This window comes from Laccaria bicolor, genomic scaffold (assembly GCF_000143565.1).
Source record: "Laccaria bicolor S238N-H82 LACBIscaffold_34 genomic scaffold, whole genome shotgun sequence".
Lineage (NCBI taxonomy): Eukaryota > Fungi > Basidiomycota > Agaricomycetes > Agaricales > Hydnangiaceae > Laccaria > Laccaria bicolor.
The window spans coordinates 356898-375862 of NW_001889905.1; the positions used below are offsets into that span (position 1 = coordinate 356898).

The 18965-nt window shown below is 47.5% G+C and overlaps 4 protein-coding genes across 4 annotated transcripts; all 4 read right to left on the reverse strand.

Moving 5' to 3' along the window:
- Positions 1 to 11255: 11255 nt before the first annotated feature.
- LACBIDRAFT_307249 (uncharacterized protein) lies at positions 11256 to 13213 on the reverse strand (the record flags this gene model as incomplete). Its single annotated transcript, XM_001885913.1, has 10 exons — positions 11256 to 11359; positions 11418 to 11439; positions 11495 to 11528; positions 11580 to 11684; positions 11733 to 12127; positions 12186 to 12326; positions 12503 to 12639; positions 12686 to 12701; positions 12766 to 12840; positions 12896 to 13213. 10 exons carry the CDS (start codon positions 13211 to 13213, stop codon positions 11256 to 11258), a joined length of 1347 nt encoding a protein of 448 aa, XP_001885948.1.
- Positions 13214 to 13768: 555 nt separating this feature from the next.
- On the reverse strand, positions 13769 to 14245 carry LACBIDRAFT_253367 (uncharacterized protein; the record flags this gene model as incomplete). The annotated part of the gene is made up of 3 exons (XM_001885914.1): positions 13769 to 13911; positions 14023 to 14119; positions 14165 to 14245. 3 exons carry the CDS (start codon positions 14243 to 14245, stop codon positions 13769 to 13771), a joined length of 321 nt encoding a protein of 106 aa, XP_001885949.1.
- Positions 14246 to 14302: 57 nt separating this feature from the next.
- Positions 14303 to 14986, reverse strand: LACBIDRAFT_174794 (uncharacterized protein; the record flags this gene model as incomplete). Its single annotated transcript, XM_001885915.1, has 1 exon — positions 14303 to 14986. A coding segment is annotated over exon 1 (660 nt), but the record flags the coding sequence as incomplete, so codon positions are not given.
- A 274-nt stretch (positions 14987 to 15260) lies between these two features.
- LACBIDRAFT_191542 (uncharacterized protein) lies at positions 15261 to 17402 on the reverse strand (the record flags this gene model as incomplete). The annotated part of the gene is made up of 12 exons (XM_001885916.1): positions 15261 to 15440; positions 15488 to 15590; positions 15647 to 15729; positions 15790 to 16081; positions 16130 to 16178; positions 16233 to 16603; positions 16668 to 16751; positions 16808 to 16820; positions 16882 to 17001; positions 17060 to 17091; positions 17143 to 17257; positions 17309 to 17402. 12 exons carry the CDS (start codon positions 17400 to 17402, stop codon positions 15261 to 15263), a joined length of 1536 nt encoding a protein of 511 aa, XP_001885951.1.
- Positions 17403 to 18965: the final 1563 nt, after the last annotated feature.

Sequence of the window (18965 nt, forward strand, 5' to 3'; positions counted from 1 at the left end):
TGTTCAGGCTGCCACATCACTGACAGCAACATGGCACCTTGATTACCTGATAGAAAGATGAGTGAGGGGGAGGTGAGCTTGCCTCACTGCAGCTCATTGCAATCCATCTGGTCAGTGGTGGTGGGAACGACAAGCACATTTGGATGAGGGTAGAGAGAAAGTAGATTCCCTAGGAGACAGACTTGGGTTACTCTTTTGAAGAAGGCAAAAAAAGAAAAGTTACCATTAGTTGGGCTAGCATCAGCAAGGCCCCAAGACTGCAACTTGTAACACAGCTGGACGTCATTTGCATGGTGCTGTTTCATCCTGGTTTGTGGGCAGTCATGGGTTGTAGCCGGTGTTGGCTGTTGTTGGCAGTGTTGTTGGATATGTAACATTGCTAGTGTTTGAAAGTCCAGTCCGGTCTGGATTTTTGATGCCCCAGGGCTTTAACCATAACCGTAACTGGTCTGCCTTTCTCCCAGAAGTCAAAAAGACCGAACTGAACCACAAGAAACCGTGGTCTGTGGTCTTTTTGCAGTCTATAGACTGGTCTTGGTCTTCCCCAGTTTTAACCGGTTTAAGACCGGTTTTTTGGCCATTTCTGAGTCAGTAACTTTATTAACGTTTTTTTTAGCTTAAAAATGAGCCCAAAAACGTTAATTTCCATTAAGGATTGGTGCTTCTATAAAACAAGTCTGGTACATCTAATATTTTTCAATAGTATTTTACATTTTCAACTGTATCTTTGTCAGTTTTGGACCAATTAATATGTTCTTGAGTGTGTTTTGAAGGGTATTTAGAGGGGTACAAAAGACTGGTCCTAACTGGTTAAAACCGGTTCACTTAGACCAGTCTTTTTTCAGTCTTTACTTTTCAAAAATGAAAAGACCAGACCACTGGTCCAGTCTTTTGCATTCTTGATCTGGTCTGGTTACAGTCTTTTTCCAGTCACAAGACCAGACTTCCAAACACTAGACATTGCATTGCCAATGTTGTTGTTGTGTTTGGTCAGGGGCACTTGGAAGATGATTGTTGTTTGCCATTTCACTGACTCTGCTTCTCTTGTCAAAAGGAGAGGGGAGGGTAGTCTGATGGCTCACCAGGTTGTTCATCATTCATCATAATTTGCCCTGTTTGTTGCCATGTCATAGACAGCAACGAGGCCCCTGTCTGGTGATAAAAGAGGAGAAGGGGAGGGAGTTTGAATGCTCACCTTGAGTAACATGGTCAGTGATGATGCATGTCATCATCACCCTCTGGTCAACGTGGCATGTCCATTGATGTGCCAGGTCATTGTCGTTGGGGTAGGTCATGTCATTGTCATCAGGGTGCAGGCATCATTGGAGGGAGGTTACCAGAGGAGGCAGTGGTTGGTGGTGGCAGGTGGAGCACGATGGGCAGAGGAAGGAGCTGGGCAGGGAGACTCAGAGAGTGTGGAATTCAAGGAAAAGTTCATAAGTCCAAACTTTCCAAATTCAGATGTTCAACATGTCACATGATTGGTACTCACACATGCCACAACAATCTGTGGCGTCAATGATTATTTGTAATGTACATGGCACAATTTATCCAGAGATCAAAATCATGGTGGAGTGGTGCCAGATCCATCACTCCTGCCACACTCTGCCATGCAATCACAATGTGCCACACATTTGTGATTTTCCTGCTGCAGCAAACAATCCAACAATGTATTCAGCAGAATCAGCAAGTTCCCTGGCATGATGGGCAAAAGCTGTGGATGTTGCACAAGAAGTCTTGTTCCAGGAGATTGTCCACTCACCAGTGCTTGAGATGACTTTGGTTGGAGCCACTGATCTGAACTTAATTTCAACTTCTCCAATGGATTTGACTTGCTCATCATTATTGGAAGTTGAGTAGTATTTTGAAGAACAGCATTGAGATTGACTGCACAAACAGCAAGGATGTTTGTCCACTCAAAGTCAGGAAACCCTGGGAAAGAAGTAGTGTTTGAAAGTTAGGTTAGTTAACCGGAAAATAACCGGAAAATAACCGGACCTAACCACAACACTAACCTAACCACGGTTAGGGTTAGTTGATTTTGAAAATGGAGTAACCGGTTATTTTGCAGTTAACTAACCGTTAAATAACCGGTTATAACCAGCCCTATTATACACCTTCAAAACGCACTTGAGAACGTCGAAAACGCTTAAAATTTGACTAAGTTATGGTCAAATCTCTAAAATATCACTCAAATGTGTAGACTTTCAAGGATAATTGCATAAATATGTCAATTTTTCACCGATTTTAGTGTTCTTGGGCTCGTTTTAAAGCTAGAATATGCAGAAATAATATCTATCAAGATACATATGAGCATATTTGCCTTGTTATAACCGATTCTTTATTTTTCGGTCCTAACTGGTTAGTAACTGCAAATAACTGACCGTAACTGGTTAGTTGCGGTCCAGTTAGGTTATTTTAGGTTTCGGGACAAAGGCTAACCAGTCTCGGTCTCGGTTAGAGCCCCTGGGCACCCAATAACCAGACCTAACCGGACTTTCGAACACTAGAAAGAAGGAGAGCTGACAAGGGATCTTTTCATACCCTTTGGATTGATGGTGTATAATTTGAGCAGATCCAGGGTAGCAGTGAGGCTAGAAGATAAAGTGACATTCTGGATGAAGTCTGAAACATTCCATGGATATTATGAGTCATCTGGCTTTGCGTGTTTTCTCAATATTGGACATTCACATTCAGGCTTGCCTTCATCCCCATCATCATAATGCTCACCATCTTCTGCTGATCACTTTTCACCTTGTTGTTTTGCCTGAGTGAGATGGCATTCATGATCATCAACAATAAATAAGTATCATGCAAATCTGTCTTCAACAGCTGATAAATCTTCAGATAGAGCATTGACAAGTGTTGTGTGAATCCGGCTGAGAGCGGGCTACCTTTGAGATTTTAGAGAACCAGAACTCATTGACCATTTTGCTACAGAGGGTTTAAGAATGGCATGAGTGATTATTGAGTCAGGCCCTTTCAGCACATTCAACAGCCTATTTACAGAGCCATGCTCATTGAAGATTGCTTGCCATTGGTAGATGCTTCTCTGAGACACACCAAGTACATCCATGATTTCTTTGATTTCCCAGCCTTGATCCCAGAGTTTAGGGCACATTCTTTCATATCTGAGCTTATTTTTCGATAGACCATTAAGTTATGATAAGCCAAACTTAAGGGGATGTGAAGGGAGTCAGAGAAACGGCATGTGTTGGTCATGTGAGGTGCAGGAACATGCAATGAGCATTTTCCCAAAAAGGAAATGACCTATGTCATAGATGTCAAAAAAATCACACTACTCTGAAAGTGCTGTAAATGAATATATTTCTCCAGAAAGAAATTGAGGAATAAAATCCCATGATTCTACTCCTCAAACTATCTCACAACCATTGGGTCTCTACTGCATGATACCCTTGAGATTAAAGAAGACAAGAAAATATTAGCAAATATTCACATCAGTGAAGGAAGCTGAAAACCTTCATTCATCTTTGAATTCAGCATGGGTTTCCACAATGTTAGCTTGCAAGACCTCTGATTGGTGGTGATTCCAGGTCTCAAGGAGACCATGATTCCAGATCGCAGCATATGGCTTCATTCAGAAAGTGGGAAGATCAGTATTGATAAATGAAAATGAGAAAACATACAATCTAGACAGTAAGGGCAGGTGGGATTGAGTGTGGCTGATGGAGAAAATAAAGGAGAAGCACACACTCTCTAGATATGAGGAAAAAAGAAGGGGAGGTGAGTACAATGAACAAGGATGAGGGAGGAAGAAAGCACATACTTCCTAGAGACAAGGAGATGAAGAGGGGTCTGAGGACAGCCAACACAGAAGACAACAAAAGCACACACTTCCTAGATATATTAAGACAAAGAGGGGTCTGAGTACTGCAAACACAGATGGGGGAGGACAAAAGCACACACATTCTAGAAACCAGAAGACAAAGAGGGGTCTGAGGATGGCAAACACAGATGGGGAAAGGATGAAAGCACGCACACCCTAGAGATAAGAACAAAAGGGGGTCTGAGAATGACAAACATAAATGGGGGAGTACAAAAGCACGCACATCCTAGAGATGAGGAGACAAAGGGGGTATCTGAGGATGGGGAACACAGATGTGGGAGGATGAAAGCACGCACCCACTAGAGACAAGGAAACAAAGGGGGTCTGAGGATGGCAAACACAGATGAGGGAGGACAAAAGCACACACACCTAGAGACAAGAGACAAAGGGGCATCTGAGGATGGCAAACACAGATGTGGGGGGACAAAAGCACACACGAACTAGAGACAAGGAGACAAAGGGGCGTCTGAGGATGGCAAACACAGATGTGGGAGTATAAAAGCACACACAATCTAGAGACAAGGAAACAAGGGGGTCTGAGGATAGCAAACACCAATGTGGGAGGATAAAAGCACATACCCACTAGAGACAAAGAGGCATCTGAGGATGGCAAACACAGATGTGGGAGGACAAAAGCACACACAGTCTAAAGAGGAGACAAAGGGGGGTCTGAGGATGGCAAACACAGATGAGGGGGGATAAAAGCACACACAAACTAGAGACAAGGAAACAAGGGGGTATCTGAGGATGGCAAACACAGATGTGGGAGGAAAAAAGCACACACACTCTAGAGACAAGGAAACAAGGGGGTCTGAGGATGGCAAACAATGATGAGGGAGAACAAAAGCACAAACCAACAAGGAGACAAAGGGGCATCTGAGGATGGCAAACACAGATGTGGGAGGACAAAAGCACACACCAGCCTAGAGACAAGGAAACAAGGGGGGGTCTGAGGATGGCAAACACAGATGAGGGAGGATAAAAGCACACACCGCCTAAACTAGGAGACAAAGGGGCATCTGAGGATGGCAAACACAGATGTGGGAGGAAAAAAGCACACACCATCTAGAGACAAGGAAACAAGGGGGGGTCTGAGGATGGCAAACACAATGAGGGAGGACAAAAGCACACACCTAACTAGAGACAAAGGGGTATCTGAGGATGGCAAACACAGATGAGGGAGGAAAAAAGCACACACCAGCTAGAGACAAGGAAACAAGGGGGGTCTGAGGATGGCAAACACAGATGAGGGAGAACAAAAGCACACACCCTCTAGAGACAAGGAAACAAGGGGGGTCTGAGGATGGCAAACACCGATGAGGGAGGATAAAAGCACACACCGCTAAGACAAGGAGACAAAGGGGCATCTGAGGATGGCAAACACAGATGTGGGAGGACAAAAGCACACACCATCTAGAGACAAGGAAACAAGGGGAGGTCTGAGGATGGCAAACAATGATGAGGGAGGACAAAAGCACACACCTGCTAAAGACAAGGAGACAAAGGGGTATCTGAGGATGGCAAACACAGATGAGGGAGGAAAAAAGCACACACAGCCTAGAGACAAGGAAACAAGGGGGATCTGAGGATGGCAAACACCAATGAGGGAGAACAAAAGCACACACCCGCTAGAGACAAGGAAGAGGAGGTCTGAGGATGGCAAACACAGATGAGGGAGGACAAAAGCACACACCAACTAGAGACAAGGAAACAAGGGAGGGTCTGAGGATGGCAAACAGGGATGAGGGAGAACAAAAGCACATACCCGCTAGAAACAAGGAAACAAGGGGAGGTCTGAGGATGGCAAACAATGATGAGGGAGAACAAAAGCACACACCTGCTAAAGACAAGGAGACAAAGGGGCATCTGAGGATGGCAAACACAGATGAGGGAGGACAAAAGCACACACCAACTAGAGACAAGGAAACAAGGGGAGGTCTGAGGATGGCAAACAGGGATGAGGGAGAACAAAAGCACATACCCGCTAGAAACAAGGAAACAAGGGGGGTCTGAGGATGGCAAACAATGATGAGGGAGAACAAAAGCACACACCAGCTAAAGACAAGGAGACAAAGGGGCATCTGAGGATGGCAAACACAGATGAGGGAGGACAAAAGCACACACCAGCTAGAGACAAGGAAACAAGGGGAGGTCTGAGGATGGCAAACAGTGATAAGGGAGAACAAAAGCACACACCCGCTAGAGACAAGGAGACAAAGAGGGGTCTGAGGATGGCAAACACAGATGAGGGAGGACAAAAGCACACACAGCCTAGAGACAAGGAGACAAAGGGGCATCTGAGGATGGCAAACACAGTTGAGGGAGGACAAAAGTACACACAGTCTAGAGACAAGGAAACAAAGGGGGGTCTGAGCATGGCAAACCATTAGATGAGGGAGGACAAAGGCACATGATGAAGATGCAAAGAAAAAAATGCATCATGAGTGGGAGGTTTGCCATTCTACCACCAACTGCATACCTTCATTTTCACCAACATGTTGATCATTGGCTCCAACCTTTTCCTGTCCGTGTTTTGCTGCCATACAAGTCATCACTCAGGTCTCTCTCTCCCTGCTTCTGCCTCACCTTCAACAAGTTCCACCCAGTGTTGGCCACACACTTGAACACGACTAGACAATGCCATTCATCCCTCCACCACACGCTGACAACCCTCTCATTCATCATGTCACCCAGCAGCATCCACATCCTCTTGTCATCACATTTTGCTCCAGCTTCCTGCAAGTGTTCATGCCAATAGGTGACAGCATAGTTGTTGACACCACCGTTGCTCCCTGCATTCACAATATTGACTAAGCATCTCTTTGCAATTTTGAAGTGCGCATCCTCGATCAAGATCTTGTATCCATCTGGCGCACGCGTCGTGATATAATCTCGAAATGATTTGTGCATCTGTGGCGTAGCGGCATCAGACGACGTAGTAGCACCTGGATTCAAAACACTGCGCATCCGTCGAAGGAAGAGCTTGACGTCGAACTCGTTTTCCGGTATGTCGGAAAGTAGCGCAACAATTTCTTTAACGGGCAATGGCTTTCGGAGCACGAGGATGGTTCCAACAACGTGCTGAAAACCACCTATTCGAGCAGGATCTCTGCCGTTGCCTTTTGCAAGCTCTTCCGCGACCTTATCCAAGTCCCCACCCACTGGCATGTCTTTACCCTTCTCCCATGATACCAAGATGTGTTTGTACAGACGATCGAGCCCCTCGAGGCCCTTCTCGCTAAATGAATCGAAGATTTTATCTCGACACGCCGTCCCATCCTGCTTAATCTTGTCCTTGATCCACTCAAGAGCGGTAGCGGCATAGTGGAAGAGACCGCTTGCGTTCTCGGATAGCTCCTCCAACTTGACAGGATCCGGCCAAGCATGCCAATCCGTGTGGATAGTGACAATTTCCTTCATCCTAGCAACAATGAAGTCGTGAACGTCATCGACAGATGACTTTGTCTGTAGGGAATACTGCTTGAACACCGCGTGATTGAGATTTGTATACTTGGAGATGTCTGCCCAGTGCTCAGGACGCGAGGTAATGATGAATCTAACGTTGTCTGGAAGGTCACAGTCGATCGGAGCAATGTGGGAGAGGAGACGCCTGACTCTCTCAGCCGCGTCATTCAACTCATCTAGGGCATCAATGAGAATGACGACCACATCGCGCGACTTAGAGAGTTCTCGGATGGGGTCTAACAGAAGAGAAGTGATTTGCTTGTCCGGATCCGCAAAATAATCGTTCTTCAGGGCCTTCTCAAGAACGCGAGCGGCTGCCGGAGAGGATATGGCAAGCTGCTGCGCGATAGTGGGGATCATATTGTTTGGATCGATCGTTTTGGGTATGTTTCGAGAGATAAAGTACTGAGCAGAGACGGGTGTGTCGCTCTCACAAAGATTCTCAACAATGGTAGCAGCAAGCGTTGATTTGCCGCTGCCTGGAATACCCGTCACCCAGAAGATACGCTCCGCGTTAGAAGGCTGCGATAGTAGCCAATCCCCGATAACTGCGAGGAGTTCCACACGAGTGCCGTCGGCGCAAACACTCTTCCTCTGATCTGTATGTTTGTAATTTGCAGCAATATGGCTTGCGAGCGTCTCTTTGATGGAAGCCTGGGTGGGATCAATAAGTGGCATCCTTAATCAGCAACAAGCGACCAGAAGCAAACGTACCAAACGACCGTCAATCTCCTGTTTCACCCGAATTTTTGTAACGGTTGTTGCCTGGAAGGAAACGGTTCAGAAAACTGACACACACCAGCAGATGTCGTCGTACCAGGAATTTCTCTTTCACGCTCGTAAACTTTGACTTCCAGTCCCCCAAATCATCGGATACCGACTTCCTCGACTGCCCAAATTTGAAATCAATGGGTAGCAAAGAGAAAGATAAACCTACGACATGTTCCTTTGCCCATAGGCAAATCTCGTTCACAGCCGCACTAATCATGCGTAAGCATTGTAACATCAGGCATTATTCAACGAAACTCACCAAATCGTCTTGAGATCCTCCTTTACCGACAGCTCCTCACCAACAACCCCGACAAGACTGCTAATGTACTGAATCACTTCCTGCGCAAATTCATATACTTTCTTTTGAATAAGAGGGATAATCTGGTTGAATGCAAGTTGAATGGGTCAGCGGGACGAAATGAGCCTGACAAAATGGCGTACGATACCGAGCTCAACCAGATTGAGCAATGCTTCAACAAGGGTTTTCGCAGGGAAAGGGCTGTCGGGTATGAAGGCTTTGAGTGTATCGAGAGTCTTTGATTTCAACGACCGATCGATAAGTCCCGCAAGTTTTGACCATTTGGAATTTTCGCGATCACCTCCCCATTTATGGAGCTGAGTAATAGCGTCGCCGTCAATGTTCCAAGCTTGCCACACAATCGTAGAATTCGTCTGGGTGCCATGGGCTGTGAGTCGATGTATTAAATTCAGAACGGATAATCGCACTTCAGTTTTCTTGTCCTCGTCTGGTTTAAACTGTGCATCTGCTGTATTTGCCTGTTCATGGATCGTTGGAGGCTTTTGGGATGGAAACACTTACGGATCGCAGCTATGCCACTTCCCTTCGGTGAATCTCCACGATCATCGATAGGCGTAGTTGTAATCTCTGGGTTGGTCCCCGCTGGATATCGGTTTCCGCTCATCAATCCTTGCCAAGAATGGAGACAAAAGCGCTTACCAACGCCTGCGTTACGTCCCAATTTCGGCAGCTCCTCTTGGGCCTGAACGGGCATTGCGGTTCTGGAAGGCTGTGAGGGTGCTCGACTGACACTCGGTTTGATGATTCCTTTTAATGCGTTCTTCAGTTTGGCACAGAAGTTGGGCTTTCGCTGGACTGTCTCATTCGAGAGGCCTTCCATGGTGGTAGGAGCAACGTGTAGGTGGAAGCAATGTGTAGGCGCCAGGGTAGCCTTGCATGGTGGGAAGCAACGTGTAGTGGCTAGCACAGCTTGGGCACAGCTCTCCGTCTCCATTCCATGTTGGCTGCTGAGACGAATGAAAAGTCGTCCTGTTCGATATGTACAAAAATTCCCCTCCAATCTCATGCAGCAAACCAGGCTGTTCAAGTGGGAAATTCAAGCGTTGCGACCCATGTGTTCAAAGACAGGAGTCCAATTGAATAACCGGGTACGTTCCTTGCCTCCCTTCTTCTCTCTTCCCGCTCACATATACTTCTAACCCCCAGCGTAATCCACAAACCCTGCCTGACCACACTGGTACCCGTCCCACCCGAAGACAAGGCCATCAAACCTCTCCTGCCTAACGTACCCACTCCCGTCGTTGGGTCGTCTACGTGGATCGACACAAAGAATGGACCGCCGCTAATACGCCCAAGGCACTTACAAATGCGTGGGCGAAGAAGCAGCCTGAGGCGAATGTGAATCCAGGTGTGAAGACTCCGCCTGGATTGGTATGTGAGTTTTTTTTCTTCCACACCTTGCGTTCAAAGGAAATGCGATGGAGGGCTGATGGTGCTACGTAGGGGATAAACCAAATCATGACGAACAATAACAGCAAGTCGAGACGCCCAGTGCAATTTCTCCCACTACGTGCAGGGGAAGAATGCGAATGTGTGGGGTCCCCCCTTCCAGGTGATGAACTCAAAACCTCGCCCAGTGCCACTTGGCCACCCAAGTATTGCGCCTAGCTCTGGTACAACGTTTGTGAGCTTTCTGTCTCCTTTTCTCGATTTTGATTGGTTCTAACGAGGTGTCGTCAACTTTGAAGGGGTCAAACAAGGTCCTGGCAAGCCCAACACACCTCCTACTCCGCACCCAACACACCCACACCCACTCCCACCAGTGTCGCCATCACGCCCAACGACTCCGGATGGTCCTCCAAACCCTCAACTACTTCCACTCCAACCGACAGCAAAGCCAACCCAATCGAACGCCTCAACGAAGGCAACGTCGTAATCTTCCTCTCCCCAAGCCAAGAATGTACGGTCTACTCTATCGAGAACGAGGACGATCTTACGGAGTTGGAGGTGCAGTTGGCGTACGTCGTGCGGTGGGAGAAGACTGACATCGCTGCTTCATCCACTGGGAACTTGTGGGACTGGTATGCGGGTTCCAGTGGCGGAGGCCAAGGGCGAGGAGGTCGGGGGCAAGAAGAGCAAGCCAACTATAGACCAACGAACCACCCCGACCCTACAGGCGGCCAACTGATGTGTCCCAGCCATGAGAACCTGCGTAAGAAGGGGATATGTTCTGGGATGTCGAGACTCGTGAGGGAGGAAGAGAGGAAGAAGAGGGAGGTTTGAAGAGGGGGGATGTGGTGGTAGGAAAGGTGGGTTGTGTTTGACTTTTGGTCTTTTGGTTTAATGCTCATTTAGTTTTTCGCGTCTTCAGCTCTTCGTGGTTCCGTTAAAACTTCGTTATATACTGCCTACATGCTATTTCGGCTCAATTGGGCCCAGGAGCTGTATGAACCGAAGTGTGAGACGGGGGGAGATGTTTATGTCGCCATGTACACGCTTTCCCCTCATCCAGTACTGTACTAGGCAACTTCATCATACCAAGCCGGAGATTCCGAGCCAAACTGCCATTCGTAAAAATCTTCTTGTCTGCTGCTTTGATGTAACGCAGGAATGTGCATATCGTGGTGTGCAACTGGCATTGTAGCGAGTCCTACTTTCTCAATTCAGCGAAAAATTGCAATGGCAAGGCATCTAAAATTGTCAACAAACCTCATGTAGCCGTCTTGGGCGCTCATCTTGATGCCTCAGAGGTCGAGCCAATGTCACCTGTACGGATAACGGCAGTCTCGAGGATGCAACCAAACATTATTTATTCCAATTAGATCTCGAAGTAACGTCTGTAAATGCTAAGAACTACGAATTTAATCCACTGCCGTTCACATGAAATCAGAATAACCACAATGTCGCTGATGCTCAAGGGGAAGGCTCATCACCACGACGTCCTTCCAACGACCAGGGCCCAGCGACGGGGCAACCCTGAAGCTCAGCAGCCTTCTGCATGACTTCCTCATGCGCAGCTGTCGGAATCATAATTCCAGTAAGTTGCTAAAGCAGAAGAGCGAAGAGGGGACGAACAATTCTCAAATTTGAAAGGGCCCTATCCGGACGAAAGAGAGTTGAGCAAGGAAGCCACAAATTCGACATGAACATACCATTTCCTCCAAACGATAGCCTGAGCTCTTCAAGCTACACAATACCATTAGCCACATCCATTCAACAAACGAAACAAAGACCTACTGAGGTCCTGGCATCTCGCTATACCAGCCAATGGCCACCAGAAACTTATTCTGAAGGTAGCCCAAACCGATGCTCTCCGGTCTGTACCAAGGACGATATTGCCATCTATCGGGATAGTCAGCAGCCACCTTTACAACAAGGAATCGACCTCACTTGTTCGGATGCAGTTTTGGACACCTCTCCCCAGTTGGCTTCGGTAGATCAATCTTAACTGGAAAAGAGGGGTATATCCTGGGAAGGAGGAACCAGCGTTGTGCAGTCCAGTTTATTGCCATGACGCCACGCGTTAGTGCGTGGAAGAACCATGGCTGAGCAGGTTGCCTGTGGTGGAAAGGAGGGTATTGAATGGCAGGCGAACGCCAGGCAGTGTGAAGTAATACGTACATCATCCCAACCCTCACCCTGTCTTCAAGCAAACAAAGCGCTACTCTTACAGCAAAGGTCCGGAGGCCGAAACGTATAGGAACAGCTGAGAGGAGTTCCGCCATAGTATACTCTGCAACCTCTTTGTTGGTCTCAGCCGGAATCATGTTCTTCAGCTCATAGTCCTACCGAGGAGAATGAGATACAAACACAACGGGATAACAAGACTAAAAGAGGACACACCCGACTCCATTCTATCATTTCTTCGCGAGACTCGGGGATATCTCGCATATTCATCCGTCTGCCTATCTCAGCCCAGAAAACGTAAAACGCCTCACACTCCATGGGGGAGAGCTTCCGCCATCCATAACGCTCTGCCCATCGCTAGGTAAGCAGGCAGATGATAGATCAGATGCGGCCATTACGCAACCCTTGCCAAAGAATCCTCTCTCACCGGAGGTTCTAAAGCGAACAAGCACAACGTATACACAAAGTCGTCGTTTGACTACAAAACAACGGAATTCATAAGTCTTGACGAAACGAAGAAGAAGACAACCCACAATTCTGTATCGGGAGTGTAGCCAGTTGACTCTTGCGAGAGCAATCATAGCCCTCGGGTCGTCTGCGGGCGGTCCATTCTCTGACGACTTGAAATTGGGGTCTAGGAAGCCAGAAATCGGGCAGGCCACCCAGGTAGCTATACGAAAGATGAGAATTTGAAGAAGAATGTAGTTAACACGAACCAATCAGAATCTCCGTCTGCACGTCCCAAGGAAAGCTATTCAGCAACTTGAGACACGGAAAAGCAGATAGAAAGACGCACATCCGCATAACGTTTAGAAACCGTCTCTACCGATTTGAATTCACCAGTCGCGGACAGTAACTTCGATATCGATGGCTGGTGGAGCCACCATCAGCACCCACGTTGGATGAAGAGTAAAAGTCGCCCTCACAATCGCATAGGTCTTGAACAGCGCGAATGCCAGCGAATAGTTCAACAGCAATGGCATGTCATAGCTAGTCGATACTAGAATAATGCGTTGGGCCTCTTCCGGGGTGAGGGTTCCCTCTTGATATTTCTTCATGTATTCCTGGTGGATGGCGTTGTATCTTCGCCAGCGCAAGAGACGGGCCAGGGCGAGATACCCGAGGACACCGATGATTGTGCCCTCGATGACGGTGGGGTAGCGTGCATAGTGACTAAGACTTTTCAAAAAGTGAAGGAGGTCGATTATAAACCCAGGGGGGGTGAGGTTGTGGAACTCAACCATGTCAAGGACTCAAGGACTTGAGGAAACTTGAGGGTGCAATTGAACGAGCGATATGTCAACTTGATGTCGACGATATTTTGGGCTCGAGGCTCGGGACTAGCCACTTTCGGTCTGACAAGTCTTACACGATCAGGGGCGTAGAAGTTGAATTGATCGATCAGCTGTCTTATAAAAGCAGTTGGAACTTGGTTTGAACCGTTTTTGCAGGTCGACTCCATCATCTGTCAACAGAAAACACACTGGTATTGTAGGAGTAAGCGAAAGTACGCGCCAGTTTGTGAAACAGTGCTCTTTACACCTCGGTACTTTAATTTAAGAAAAAACACAAGCGCTCATCGATTGATGGTGCCAGTGGTGGAATAAATGAGAGGTTGGCAGATGAGGCGGACCTTCCTAATCGAAGTCTTAACTGAGATGCTTCGAGGGAAGGGCGACGTCGCACTTGTGAGGGTCTCCAGGCAGGTGTCGAATGCAGGAAGGGAGGAATGTCAATGCCCGATGATAAACTGCCCACGTATGGGAGCGAAGTGAATTCCGAACAACAAGTTGACAACCCTAGCGCACAAAAAGCTTTTTCGCTCTCAATGGTCGAGCAGCGCCAACTCGACCAGTTTCTTGTTGATAGGCCCTGTAAGCTTCGCGAAGGTGATCCGGCGATAGGGGCCCAGTCTCACCACGACGCATTTGAATCTCTCGCGCTATATCAAAGAATTGAGCAGTTGAAAAACAAACGCAAATGACAAGGAAACCCGCGGTAAGCCCTAAGGCCTTTCCGCTGATGAATAAACAGCAATCAGAAAAATACTTACCTTGCTCAACGATCTCACCCACAAAAACCTTGGAAAAACCAGCTATGATTTGAGCGACAGGCTGGGAGACTTGGTACCCCAAAGTTTGCTGAATGACCTAAAGAAAGGTAAGATCAAAAGCATCATTCACGTTGAATCCTACCTTTCGGACGGCTTGCTTTGGCAAGGCATGCCTCCTATACGACTCGAAACGATCATACTGACCAGGACTGAAGTTGTCCATCAAAACTCTACAGCCAGTCGTTAACTTTATCAATACGAGTCTAAAGAAAGGACGCACTTTAAGTTGTCTTTAGACTGACTCTGCCATGACAGCTGGGCGGAGTAGTCGTCGTCAGCCATTGCAGGCAGTAGCTCGTCGTCTCCTTCCCCGTCTTCCTCGGCAGGGGCTTGACCAGGACGCGTATTAGCAAGTGCTGGTACTCCAGACAACATAGCAGCACCGGGGAAGCTGATGAGTTTGGACATATCCAACAATGGAGTGCCTGTTGGCAGTGAGCTGGTTCCACTAATGGCGGCTGCCGACGATGCCCCATCGCGGAGCTGCTGACCACCGCTTCCCGCCGCACCTCCTATCGCCGGAGACTGTCCAGGGCTAGCTGAAACGCCACCTTGAAGTATAGTGCCACCAGAGCCACCAGCCGTGCTCCCCTCCCCTGGACCAGTCCCGCTTGGCACTGCCCAGTGCACATAGTTCGAGCTCGTTCCTGTCTGCGTACTGCTAACATTTGTAAGGCCTCCTTGAGGTATACGCGGTGAATTGGTTCCTAGAGTAGAACCTCCTCGCGGTTTTCGACCCCGTTTCGCGCCAGTCCCTGGTGCGGATCCTCTGGGTCTGCCCCGAGTTGGCGGTGGCGTCGGCGTCATAAAATAGTTTGGTGCAGCGTTGGCACCCGAAGGTGTGCTCGGAGTCGTGTTAAACGATGCATATGGGGTCGTCATGGCCTTCAAGCTTCAACGCTCTGATCAAGGAGTTTGTTTACAGCTATTTGTTGGTCTTCGAATCCAAAGAGTGCACCGCGCTAGTTTGACAAATTCGCGCTCTCCGAGACTTTGCTTCTGTCCCCCGTCTCTTCATGATCATGTCATCGAATTGACAACCTTCTAAGGTTGGGAGCGAGTCTAGCGACGCGCCTCGCGGGTCTTATTTCCAGAATATTTATTTTTCACATGAGTCCAGGCTCTGCTCAAACTCAACTCAAACTGATTGTTACTCCCGTTATCGTATATTAGCTCTCCTAAATTGTGCGCGGTGAAGGAGTCTGTTCGTTGTCGACATCGCTAAAGCGCTGCGGGCGCTCGACCTGTATCGCCTCCTTGTTCCTGAACACAAATGTCATCGATTTGTCTTCGCGGTATAGTCTATCAATGTCCTCCAGGTGACGGTTCGCCGTTTCAGGGTAGAAGAGCCAGATCAGCTGTTGAGGTCAGGATAAATGGACAAACAGACAGCGCAGAGACGCACCGGAACAAACAAAGCGTTGAAGAATGCCCAGATTATATAAAAGTGCCATCCGAGGCTTGCAATGCCTCGGGGTGTTATTTGGACGACAACGTAGTTAGATAGCCTGCAAGGGATAACTTAAGAATATTTTGGGTTGCACGTTTTGTAGGCATATCATACCAGTTCGCCGCAGTTCCAAGAGCAGCACCTTTAGTTCGCATTGACAGGCTGTTGATTTCTGTCGGATATAGCCAGGGTACTCCCTAACGAGATGAGCATTATTGTCAGTAAGGTTTAATTAGTATATCTTTAAGGGTCCTCACCTGCCAGCATACACCAAAGAATACGTAGTAGAGGAAAAAAAACACCGTGGCACCAACCCCGAATTTTGACCCACTCTCCGAATCGTCGGTCTGAGATAGAAGACTACTGATGAAAACGTAGCAGACGAACTGTCCTGCAGCGCCCCACATCATTAGTTTCCGTCGGCCTGCCTTCTCAATAAGGAGCAGTCCACAAAAAGAAAATGCGAGATAAGACACGGAATTAACGGCAGATAATAGACGCGAGAGGTTGTTGGATAGGCCGACCGAGTTCTGGAGGACAAGAGGGAGGCTACGAAATGTTGAAAAGTGGCTGATTGTTTTGAGACCGGGGACTTACTAGTAGCTCGTGACATTTATCCCAACCAGCTGCTGCATTAATTGCGTGCCTAAATTGATGAATCAATTATCTGTCAACCAGTATGCAAAACTGAAAACCTCACCAATACCAAGCAGCAATCTTCGAATCATCCCCGTATTGCCCGTGTTCCCATGGAGGATATCCTTCCAACTGGGTGCGGTTTCTCTTTCGATCCTAATGGCATCAAGAATCTCATCCTTCTGTTTAACGATAGCTTCATCTTGGGCAGTAGCAAGGTCCCCTTCTAAAGCAACAAGGACATTGACACCCTCGTCCTCGAACCCGTGCGCTAATAACCACCTAGGGCTTTCTGGCAGCCAGGGAATTGTGGAAAAGAGTACAACGGAGAACACCAGCTGGAATGCGATCGGGAACCTCCAAGAGATGCTCCCTTGCGTGAAGCTAAAGCCGTACGTCATCCAGTTACTCAGAGAGAACCCTGCAATGTTCATGCTTTTATTCAAGTTGTCGTGCGTCAGTTCCTAGGGAAAAACAAAAGGAGGTGATTGACACTGACATCATTTCAAACACGACCAGTTTACCCCGCCACGCCGGTTTCGACGTTTCGCTCTGCCACACTGGAGCGGTCGCAGTGTTGACGCTTCAAATAAGAGTTTATTGCCATTTTTTTTGGATTTCCAAATAATCATAACGTACCCATTCCCCAAACCTATGGAGTCTTCGTCAATGCTGCGTGCTCCGTACTTCGAAAAAAGTGCGGCTATTCGTACCCGTGATCAACCGAGCGACAATCATTTGTGCGACTGAGAATGCGCAAGTTTGTAGGACGGCTCCGATTGACATGATGATCACTCCGATAAAAAAGGTTTTCTTTCTTCCATATTGTTCGCCTATAGGTGGAATAGGTATGAGCTTTCATTCCGCGTAACAGTAGTTTAAGAACGCTACCAAAGGCAAAGGCAGCAATGGCACCAAAAAAGCTAGAGAAATTTATCTGTCGTTTTACAGCAACTGAATGAAAGTATGCGTACCACCCAACATCGTACAAAGATACAATCGTCCCTTGGAGATTGGAATTAGGATTACCCATGGTGTCCAAGAAGTCTTGGGTGACTATTATGCCGCCAAAAACACCCTGGTCATATCCTACGGAAACGTTAATCGTAGTAGGCATTACTCTTCTGGTGCTGGACATACCAAAGAGTGTCATAGCTGTTGTGCAGGCAACGGTAACCCATATGTTGAGCTGGGTTCCAGTCATTCCGAAATACGCTACCTTTTCGGATGTCATCGTACTATGGAGGTTGCAGTGGTGAGTGCGTTAGAGGGGGCGAATGACCCACTAAGTACTCTGGAGTCGGAGAATGCTCGGTTTACCTGGCATCAGTATTCTCATCGAGCCTCGTGTAAGGGTATGACGACATTGAAGACATGATTCAAGCTTTGAGGAAGGCATTTCAGGTGAATTTCAAGAAAGCAAGCAAGTAGTAGTACTTCCCAAGCCCCTTTTGCTTTCAGTTCTGTGTCCCTTGTCCAATTGCTGAACAATACTAGTAGGTATATAGGGCAATAGTTCAGAGCGGGACCCGATGGCTATATTTAGGAGACGTGGTTCGGATTCGCCGACGCTGTGCGTGGCAAGTGCGAGCTCTCAAAGGAGAGGAACGAGGTTCTTGATCGGGAACTGTCTCCGAATGGGGCAAGAGCGGCAGGGTGCAAATACAAGAGCAAATACAGCAAACAAATGCAAAACAACAAACAGATGTAAATCTACCCAATGTAACCCATCGTGGAAGCTGAGGGTAAGACCCCCTACCCACACTTGTCTCAAGACTACGAGGACTCACCATTGAAATTGGGTCGACGAAATGACCATTGTTTAAGGCTATTCTAAATAGTAAAACCTCAACTGCTCACCAACTGCTCAGTGCTCGCAGCTCAGTGCTCACAGTGCTTAGTTCTCCTCAAGTTCTCCTATTGTCAAATTGCACCGTGCTATTATTAACCCTCTCTTGATGGTCCTGCGGAACGGCCACCTGATAACAAAAACTGGGGCGACGAACGATTTTCAGAGGTGAGGGCATCCAAGTTCTTGCAGTTGGATGTTGATCATTACAACGTTTAGGCTTATATGTAAAATCAGCAGGAAGCTCGCAGGGACATCTCCACCAGCTGCGGGGACATTTTCATCAGCTACAGGTCCACGACGCCCTTTCTCGAGCTCGTGGACAGCCTCGCATTGTAGCCCCCATCGGTCTTATCCTCGCAGTCGGCATCTGCGTCCTCACGGCGGGAATGACTGAAATAGGGTATCAAGGCGGTTGGTTTTATGTCAAAAAAATTACGGACCCAGGGAAGTCGTAGGACTCTTTGGAATTAGGTTAGGCTGGATATCGTCGGGGGCCTGATGAAAAAAAAAAAAAAAAAAGGACCCAAAACCTAAACAATTGGTTCGATATTATGATTCAGGCTCCACATACCCTCAGGCTCAAGAATACGATTGATATCACTTTCAAGTGTTTTTATTGGCCTCACCGACACTTTCGTAGAATACTGTAATATAAATTATAGCCACCCCCCAAGGCCTTTGTGAATACTATAGGCGGATATACAACAGAGATCGAGAAATGGTTAATAAGCCTTGACACAATGAATTTTGAAGTGCAATGCCGGTTCACCGTGTGCGTATTATCTATTTACCAGAGGAATAAAATCCCCATAAGACGGCGATAATCCAGGGAGAGCGCTGTGACGATGATTACCGTTTTGAAATTTGAATGCTATAGTACTAGATCGGCCCCTTGAGTATTTTCACAAAAATTGTCGAACTACTTGCAGCAGTTTCAGAATGGGG